General features: G+C 44.6%; 1 protein-coding gene across 1 annotated transcript in view; it reads left to right on the top strand.

The window, feature by feature from the left end:
- EI24 (EI24 autophagy associated transmembrane protein) overlaps nt 1-8,962 on the top strand; it is a 13,583-nt gene extending 4,621 nt beyond the window's left edge. The window contains 11 exon segments of the mRNA XM_075190368.1: nt 946-1,099; nt 1,346-1,491; nt 3,374-3,434; nt 3,694-3,721; nt 3,724-3,759; nt 4,314-4,438; nt 4,559-4,678; nt 5,144-5,255; nt 5,436-5,547; nt 5,625-5,699; nt 6,494-8,962. Of these exon segments, the coding sequence (XP_075046469.1) occupies nt 1,058-1,099; nt 1,346-1,491; nt 3,374-3,434; nt 3,694-3,721; nt 3,724-3,759; nt 4,314-4,438; nt 4,559-4,678; nt 5,144-5,255; nt 5,436-5,547; nt 5,625-5,699; nt 6,494-6,638 (1,002 nt within the window). The 5' untranslated portion in view covers nt 946-1,057 and the 3' untranslated portion in view covers nt 6,639-8,962.
- Nucleotides 8,963-10,465: the final 1,503 nt, after the last annotated feature.

Here is a 10,465-nt window from a genome sequence, read left to right as displayed (position 1 = left end):
TGGGGGGGTTGTCTATACAATGTCTAGCCTGGGGGGGGGTGTCTATACAATGGTCTAGCCTGGGGGGGGGTGTCTATACAATGTCTAGCCTGGGGGGGGGGGGGTTGTCTATACAATGTCTAGCCTGGGGGGGGGGGGGTGTCTATACAATGTCTAGCCTGGGGGGGGGGGGTGTCTATACAATGTCTAGCCTGGGGGGGGGGGTGTCTATACAATGTCTAGCCTGGGGGGGGGGTGTCTATACAATGTCTAGCCTGGGGGGGGGGGTGTCTATACAATGTCTAGCCTGGGGGGGGGGGGGTGTCTATACAATGTCTAGCCCGGGGGGGGTGTCTATACAATGTCTAGCCTGGGGGGGGGGGGGTGTCTAGCCTGGGGGGGGGTGTCTATACAATGTCTAGCCTGGGGGTGGGGGGGTGTCTATACAATGTCTAGCCTGGGGGGGGGGGGGGTGTCTATACAATGTCTAGCCCGGGGGGGGTGTCTATACAATGTCTAGCCTGGGGGGGGGGGGGGGGTGTCTAGCCTGGGGGGGGGGTGTCTATACAATGTCTAGCCTGGCGGGGGGGGTGTCTATACAATGTCTAGCCTGGGGGGGGGGGGTGTCTATACAATGTCTAGGCCTGGGGGGGCGGGGGGGGCTATACAATGTCTTAGCCTTGTCTATACAATGTCTAGCCTGGGGGGGGGTTGTGTCTATACAATGTCTAGCCTGGGGGGGGTGTCTATACAATGTCTAGCCTGGGGGGGTGGTTTGTGTCTATACAATGTCTAGCCTTGTCTATACAATGTCTAGCCTGGGGGGGGGGGGGGGGGTGTCTATACAATGTCACAATGTCAGCCTGGGGGGGGTGTGTCTTTACAATGTCTAGCCTGGGTGGTTTCGGGGGGCGTGTCTATATATACATATATCACAGTGTCTTCATGTTCCAAACCATCCTTCAGTTACAGGCCTGTAGTATACAAGCTTCCTTCATGATGACCTGTTCTGGCACGACGCGTTTCGTCTCTCCGTGCAGCTGATAATCAAGTATTTTTAACTGTTCAGAGGTGGAAAATGGCCGACAGCCTGAAAAGTTTTCTCCAGGACCTTGCCCGGGTGAGCTCTGTGCTCTGCACTTTGTCCATAGATTAGTATAGATCTAAATATCTATTGTTGCCACATACAAGATAAACGAGTAATACAAGTGTAGATAGAGATCAGAGCATTAATTATCTGCTCCTATTCTACATACAGTTATGCCTGGTCAGGTTCTTCTGTATTGAGATGGTGTTTTCCTTTTTGGCCTCTGTGCATTTACTGGATAATGACTTATTAATAATTAACTCATTTTATATTATGTAGGGTATTAAAGACTCCATTTGGGGAATTTGTACGATCTCCAAGCTGGATGCCCGGATCCAGCAGAGGAGAGAGGAGCAGAGAAAGAGACGTGCGAATAGTGCCCTGGCCCAGCGACGGGCTCAGAGCGAGGAGAGGAAGCCGGAGAAGTGAGTACATCTCCGTCACCCTTTATTAGCTCTGAAATATGGAGAATCTCCAACAGTACAGACAGCAGCGCAGACTACAGACCTGGGCAAAAAAAAGTGCATCCTCTTTTACATCAGTGTTTTTACATATAAGGACATCATTAACAATCATCCAGTACACGTAGAGTCCTAAAATGTTATTAGTCACGTCTGATTAATAGCATAGCAAGTTTTACTGTCCCTGGCGTTATGTATTCAATACAGAATAAGGTAACATGAGGAAGTCGTGTGTGAGAATTTAAGTACATCCTTACAGCTTCCTTATTGATAAAGGACATTTGAGCCATATGCTGCTTATTCAGTGCAAGTCATTATGTGATCACCAGGAATGGCCTCTATAGGAAGCACAAGGTTTGGTAGTTCAGTCTGAAACAATGAGGTTTGCAGATCTATTTTTGTCTTCGGCATTGAAACAATGATCTCGGAGAAGCAATTGTTGCTGCTTATCCGCCTGGAAAGGATTGGTAATGTCCAAACAATTTGTCCCACTCCTCAAATACAATATTAGAGATGGAGCAAATCAATTGCTGCTAAAGTTGGTTGTACAAACGACTGACTGTGAACCTCATTTTCAACACATGGCTTTTTCCTGCACGTTTATATGTATTGTATAAATAATGACAAAGTAAAGTCTATTGCAGGGTTTTTGTCAGATTAGATGTATAACGTTTTAGGACTCGATGAAAGCTAGATAATTGGCAGCGCTGTCATCAGGGCCGGACTGGGACTAAAAATCAGCCCTGGCATTTAAAAAACACACAGGCCCACTTGCTGTGGACTCCATGCGCGATATTGTTGCACGCTGAAGTGGCGTTGCTGGTGCAGTCCAACATGTTAAGCAGCAACACAAACTTGTGTATCACACTTTGTCTTCTGCCCACCCTGATCAATTGCCTTGTTGTACGAATCAGTTTGCTTGAATTACAAAAGCATACCGTTCCGACTGTGTGCGAAAACATAACGACTACAGTAAACCCAGGGCCTGATTAAGGGTTTCAGTCACCGTAGGCAAATACACTAACAGCGCCTCCCTACACCCGTCCCCCCCAATGTATAGGAACACTCCTAAATATAAATATTCCGAAATATTCTTCAGCATTCACATTTAGATTGATTGCGCCGTTGTCTCTTGCCTGTTCTTGCTCTTCTCTCTTGCTGCTTTGTTGTCTTCCCGCTGGCTTCTGGAAATTTGAAGTCCTGTATTGAAAATGCAAAAATGTTACTATATTGCAAAATGTTAACAGACCCTTAATGAATAGGCTCTTTAATAAAAAAAAAAAAAAACACTCCATTATGGACAGATAACCACTGCCCTATTGTACAGGCATATATAAGTAATATCTGAACATGACGTCTGACGTCACGCGCAGCTCTGGCTGTAGAGGGCGCACAGTGGATTCCCGGAGGCTGCTACGATAAGTGTGTTTTTTATAAAAGCGCTGCAGCAGGCCGGCCCACAGAGCCGTCATGGCGGCTCAAAAATATTAATTAATTAGTTGTATTCAATTGGAACGGGTATCGCAGGGAGCCGGACCGGCCCATACTGCCATCAGCCCTTCTGGCATTTGCCAGTTGGCCAGTCGGCCCTGTATGTCATATTGTACAGCAACAATAGACCACAGATGTAGTCACATGACCTCCGAGCTGCTTGTCATGGTCTATAACCCCTCCTGTTGCCATATACTTTGCAGTAGGAGTGTTCACACAGTTCCTGGACACAGGACAAAAATCCTTATGTGGTCATCACTCTGTATCATAGGACGCGTGGCTCCTACAGTACAGATCCCATTACATAAGTTGTCTTGTGTTTCTCGCCTAACCCGCGTCTCTCTTGTGTCCGCAGTGAGCCGCGCATCGTCACCCGTATCTTTCAGTGTTGTGCTTGGAATGGGGGCATCTTCTGGGTATGTCATTTTATTCTGTAACTTTCATTTACATATATATTTATAAAGCCTCAGTTTATAACAATAGAATATTAAACTGTGTTTTATGTTAAAAAAAAGAAATAAATTCCTGTTTCACTAAGCCGAAAAAAACCCCCTATCAATTATTTCTGCTGTTAGGTACAAAGTTATATATATATCGTACGTAGTGTGTTCTATGGGAAACTGCAGTATATTGACCAACATGTGGGACGTTAAATCCTCTCTATTTTACTTGTAGCTGAGTCTCTTCTTATTCTACCGAATGTTCATCCACTGTTGCAGTCAGTCACTGCCCGAATAATTGGTGAGTTCCCTTGTTACTCTGCTTCTGTCCCCTTATTGGAACGTATGTCATCAGGCTGTATTGAAATAAGTCGCTATCTGTCTGATTTTTAAATAACATTTTAATATGTAGTTGAACTATCCTTTCTGTATTCTCAGATTCTTAGGGGTATATTTGCTAAATTGCGGGTTTGAAAAAGTGGAGATGTTTCCTACAGCAACCAATCAGATTGTAGCTGTCATTCTGTAGAATGTACTAAATACATAACTGAGCCTTCATCTGCGGCTTTCAGCTACTTCCTGGTGTATTGTCGGATTTTGTTTCTTATAGCTTGTTACACTTGTATAAAATAACTGCTGATGTTATTACAGATAGTTGCCTATTTTTTGATGTATTATTGTAGCTTATGACCTAGATTAAGGATAATGTGCGGCCCTTTTGAAGGTTAGAGGGCCGCACCACACCATGCGGCCCCCGCAGTGTTTCGGGCTGCCCGTCACTGCGCTCGTTGTGGGGGAAAGGGGGGGGGGTGTCATTGTGTGGTTTCTTCTCCTGAGTATAACATGTCCTGGCAGGTGACCCATCCTTACATGGAGATGTCTGGACTTGGCTGGAGTTCATCCTCACCTCAGTGTTCAGTGCCCTCTGGGTGCTCCCGCTCTTTGTGCTCAGTAAAGTGGTCAACGCCATCTGGTTCCAGGTGAGGCCTCCTGTTATCTATAGATTACTACCTGCTGTCATTGTGAAATAACACTCCATCATATAGGCCTTCACGGCCTTCTAACCAAACACAACCCACCGTTTGTCTGACGTCTTGCAGGACATAGCGGATTTGGCCTTTGAGATGTCTGGGAGGAAAGCTCAACCTTTTCCCAGTGTCAGTAAGATCATTGCTGACATGCTGTTCAATCTCCTGCTGCAGGCGCTCTTCCTCATCCAGGTATTACATGTGGGTTCATATGGAGTAACTAAAGAAATGGCTCAAGGGCTAAAGGTCGTAGAACAGTGTTGGCTAACCTGTGGCACTCCAGGTGTTGTGAAACTACAAGTCCCAGCATACCCTTCAAGCAATAAGCTGCTATATATTGGCAAAGCATGCTGGGACTTGTAGTTTCACAACACCTGGAGTGCCACAGGTTAGCCAACACTGTCGTAGAACATAAACCATGCGATACAAATAGGTACAGCCCGGGATCCTGCATTTCAAATCTTAGATGGATCTACGGGCACTGGGTATCTTTATTTAAACTTCCAGTATTTCAGACATACCTATATTCATTTTATTTAGAGTTGTTCTCCTACAAATAGTTGCCAAGGTTTGAGGTCTATGGACTGAGCAATCCTTGTATCAGATTAATATTTTATCGTAACAATGGAGGACTTTCCTATATCTGTTCTGTTGTAGGGCATGTTTGTCAGTCTGTTCCCCATCGATGTCATCGGACAGCTCATCAGTCTCCTCCACATGGCTCTGCTCTACTCCCTCTACTGTTTTGAGTATCGATGGTTCAACAAAGGTAACTAGATGCTTTATTTCTAGGAAGGTTCAAACAATCTGTGATTCTGTGCCCCTGGTTTGTGATCCGTAGCTCTATGATATGAAGATAAAGTGCTAAATGATCAAGCTGTAATTCCCGTACATGTCTGTGTCACATATAACTATTGTCCTACAGAGCCATGTTCTCTCTCGTTGTCAGGTGTCGAGATGCACCAGCGGTTATCCAACATTGAGCGCAACTGGCCCTATTACTTCGGATTCGGTTTACCCCTGGCCTCACTGACAGCCATGCAGTCGTCCTATATCATCAGGTACGCTGGTAATGCATTACCTCTAGGATAGAGTAAAGGTTGGTTAGTTGTAGATTGACGTGGTTCTTCTCTCGCAGCGGCTGTCTCTTCTCCATTCTCTTCCCGCTCTTCATTATCAGCGCGAACGAAGCAAAGACACCTGGAAAAGTGTAGTAAGTATCCCTGGAGCGTATAAGTGATCCTGTGGGGGGGGGGGGGGGGGGAGCGGATTCTCCGTAAGGCTATCGGTGCCATCAGAACACACCGATTAGCTGCTCCGCTAGACGCACACAATGACTTTATATACAGTCCACCAGGGACGTGCTGCCTTGTCCTGACAGTGATACTGGTCCACCTGCGTGCACAACACGTGGTATAGCGGAACAACGGAGCACGTCCTATATTGGGATCATCTGACAATGTGTACAGGCATGTGCAGGGCACAGAGAGAGAATGGACAACAAATACAGGCACAGGATAGCGGGGACAGTCGGTAATGTGTATTGGCATTAGTCTCGTATAGCAACGACAGTGAGTGGGTATTGGCATTAGCCTGCCATAGTAGGGACAGTGGCTAGCATGTACTGGCATAGCAGGGACAGAGGGTGTTGGCATTAGCCTGCCATAGTAGGGACAGTGGCTAGCATGTACTGGCATAGCAGGGACAGAGGGTGTTGGCATTAGCCTGGCATAGCAGGGACAGAGGGTGTTGGCCTTAGCCTGGCATAGCAGGGACAGAGGGTAGTATGTAGTGGATGGGAGGGTGGGTACCAGGGTGGGTAGCATGTAGTGGCATAACAGGGACAGAGGGTAGTATGTAATGGATGGGAGGGTGGGTGGGTAGCATGTAGTGGCATAGCAGGGACAGAGGGTAGTATGAAATGGATGGGAGGGTGGGTACCAGGGTGGGTGGGTAGCATGTAGTGGCACACGTTGCCATCTGACACTCTCTCTCCTCTCTCCACAGTCACTTCCAGTTACGTCTCTTCTCACTGGTCGTCTTCCTCAGTAATCGCCTCTTTCACAAGACCGTCTACCTGCAGTCCTCTCTGAGCACCTCGCCCAGTCCTCACCAGTCGCCTGCCAAACACAAGGCCCCCTCCGGACACTGATCTAGAACGGCAGCAATCCGTCCCCACCGCCATGTTTTTAACTTTATGTGATTGGCACAAGTCTTGTGCCCCGTTGGTTATTTTCGTGTTTCTTCCTTGTTCCTGGGCTCTTCCACCACCTGAAACTCTGGAGTGTGTCAGATTCGTGCAGCCATCGGCAGCCCGGCCCTGGATTACTTACTTTCTACAGTTTGTAGAAAAGTCTTAAAACTTCAGGCTGCCTCCCCAACATTGGCAAACATGCTCTCTTCTAATCTAGTGCAACCAGCTGGTGCTGCTGTGTAAGGTACAGAAGGACGGAGTTCTATTTTTGCCTACTGGGTTTACACCACTCATGGACAACATTTGAAGAATCCAGCGTCCGTTCCATGGTCCTGGTGAACTCAGACAGGTCCTTTCCTTGTTAATATGAGTTTCTGAGCACTGAGGTCTTGTCAGCAGTTATTTAGTGGGTGTCAGTAATTACTAAGCACTACAGTCGCAGCGTTCAAGGATGAAGAGTTAATTCCTGTTTTTAATACCTTTTAATGTTAATTATTTGTGTCTAATTGAGCTATGGACAAAACAATATATGTCTGATTTTAAAATGCAGCAAATGAACAATTTTTATGTGACTGATGTTTTCAATGAGTGTTGTGGATGTGACGCAGTATTTCATATCTCCGCAGTCCCCTTTATACCGTTCCCCGTTGCTTGCACCCTCTTCTTCAGACCACAGGGTTTTCCTGGGGCATTTGCTAGTTTTTGTCATTAAGTGCAAAAGAATAAGAGAAAGTGATTTGCCTATAACAGGATGTCTCTAACTTACCACCAGCATTACTACTAGGGGAAGGGGAAGATCTCTAAGGGGGCATTTATAGAACTGGTACTGGGCAAATGTAACTGTACACTTTTATATGTAACAAATCTATAAGTGGTCTGTTGTGGTCAGTGGAGTACAGTGCCGAGGAGGAGGGGGTCTACCATGCACGCTGTAATTCACTGGACGCGAGGAACGGTCTGTTGGGCCTGGAATGCAACACTGGGAAAGAGGAAGGCTCTACCACAATAATATACGTGGCATGTAGTGCCTGGTGTAATACACTGGCCATGAGGACAGATATACCCTGCACGCTCTGGTATACTGTGTGCACCATGTGACCAGGTGCACCTAGTGTAATACACAGGATTGGGTGCCGTGGGTACAGTAACCTATTCTGCCTTCATATCTTTGCTTCTGTGAGTTCTATTAAACATTAGGAAGAGATTGTGGGCTGGGGATGGATCTTGGAATAGATTCTACACCCAGAATTATGGCTCTCGCCCACCCCTCAATGTTCTTTTCACTTCGATACTTTGCGTTATCTAGGACCACGAGAGATCCGTGAACTGAAGTCCACCCAAGTCTCACTTTTTAGCGACCATTTGATTGATTGGACTATAATGTGCGCTCACATATAGCCCATTACAGTGTGGCTGGGAGAGGGGTGTGTAAGCGGTTAAAGGCTCGGAGCTGGGTCCTACGGGCTCTCCAGTGTTAGTGGAGATTTCTGTCCATCCCGAGTGTCTCATATGGTAAGTATCGCTAATGAGATGACATCGGTCTTAAAAAGATTAAAGACAAAAAAAAAAAAATAGTTTCATGGACCGGTTGTATTTTGTACCTTAATGTTGACCTCAGTCCCACCAAACCACGTTGGTGTATGTTTAAAAATCAAATAGGGATTTGTGTGAAAAACAGAAACTACCCCCCACTCCCCTCCCCCGTCTACAAACCTAAAGTTTAGGGGAGTCTATTGTTTCCTCTTGTGGACAATGTGCGTTTTTGGTCTCCTCTCATTATTATTATTATTATTATTATTATTATTATTATTATTATTATTATTATTATGGGTCTGGCAGTAACTAGGTGTAACTAGCTATAGTATATTGCGGTAAATAAAAAAACTGTTTTTGGAACGAATGTCTAGCCGTTGGTGTAACCGAAATAAATACCCCAAAATGTATTTTAATGTATGACATGTTATGGATTATCCCAGATGTAAGAACAATAAAAACACCACGTATTTTATCTTTACACTTATATTTTCTAAAAACAAAATAAAAAAAAGTTTACATTTTTTTATGAGACCCAGAAGTTATAGATGCGCTAAAACTAAATGTAATAAGTAATAAAAACACTGAGTTTAGCAAAGAGTATCTCTGATTGTCCAGCGCTGTTAATCAGTATTATTTATTAATATTGTTATATAGCGCCTACATATTACGAAGCGCTTTACATAGAATGTCGTTCACATCAGTCCTTGGGGTATATTTAGTAAGCAGAACGGTCAGGTTTTTTTTTTTTTGGTTTTTTTTAAACGTTCATTTTATAAAAGACAGAAACCGATGGGCTTTGTCTTTAAAACAATTGCTGTTTTAAAAAATGACAGCAAAGCACCAAGAAGTGTCGGCCTTACGGAGACTTACGATTTAAATTCCTTACCACACACAGAAGCCGGTTCACCTACCAGTACGTCTTTGGAGCGTGGGAGAAAACCATTAGGAAACTAGTTGCCCATAATTTAGGGAAGGGGGAGTTTAGGCTTCCATATCCTGCCTGGAACTCAGGCAGTGAGAGGAGTCTCTCCTCCCCTGGATTAGCGATCCTATCAATAATAATTAATTTTTCCATGGTCCAACGGTAAAATGTGTAAGCGGAGAAGACTGAGGGAGCCCCTGAATAGATCAGTACTCAGAGAACTGATACAGAATTCTAGTTCTGTTCCTTCCACGTAACTACTGTATCTAGAACTGTCGGGTCCATATATATCTTGTAATGCACACACGTATTATGAAATGATGTTTGGCAAATTCCCCAAGTTGTAGAATTTTAAGAGTAACTTTAAGGGGTAAATGTATGAAACATCGGTTTCTGCAAGTCGGCAGAAATCCTTGTCTTTGGCGGGAAAATTAAAAGCGGAGATGGCTTTTAAAACCACAGCCAATTTACATTTCGCCTGCAAAGTCGCCGATTTCTGACAACTTGCAGAAACCGATGTTTCATACATTTAACACTCAGGAGTCCGAACCCTCCATATAAATCTGCTAACGGCCTGATTCAGTTTTGTAGAATCATTGTACCGTCTGAGCAAGGGAATGGTTTGTATCGGGTACAGTAACCTCACAGTGCTAAACACCGGTGGTGATAAAGGAAGAGATTCCCACTTGATGAGTTCTCCAGGTATATTGGAAAGAGAGAGAGAGGTAACTTACTGAGTGATATAGGTCCCATCAAACCTTAATCTCTAGACAAGTAATAGTGTTAGTCGCTACTGGACCGGAACCGTAATCAAGCTCCGAACCAATACTTCCAGCATTCTGACCACGTGGAGAAAAATGAAAAAGGTTGTCTGCAACTCCATGTTCTAAACTGGTATCATGGTCTATACATAGGGGGCCTGAATAATTAACAAACGCAAAATTAACGTACTGCGAGTTTTGTTCTGTTTTTAAACACACGTTCATCGGGGAACAAGTTGGGGATGTAAAGATGTCTGTTAGTTAGCACTCAGCCCTGCACAGCTCTACGAGAGGAGGCTCCGAGACTGGACCGTGCATATATCTGAGTGCACGAATACCCTGTTAATACTATGTTATGTAGATGAGACAAATGCATTAGATTTAGACACTAGTCATAAGTTATCTGATGGTCATCTGATTAAAGTGGTTCACATGATAAGATTAGACAGGTGGGTTAGTTAGACAGGATGTTCTTTATTTGTTTTTTCTTTGTGTTGTATTATAAATTCAATAAAAATACTTTATTTTAAAAAAGAAGAGATGTCTGTTGATGAATACAGGTCTAG

The sequence above is a fragment of the Mixophyes fleayi genome, chromosome 11 (genome assembly GCF_038048845.1).
Source record: "Mixophyes fleayi isolate aMixFle1 chromosome 11, aMixFle1.hap1, whole genome shotgun sequence".
NCBI lineage: Eukaryota > Metazoa > Chordata > Amphibia > Anura > Limnodynastidae > Mixophyes > Mixophyes fleayi.
The sequence above is the reverse complement of the archived record's forward strand: the minus strand, read 5'-3'. Positions and strand labels throughout refer to the sequence as shown.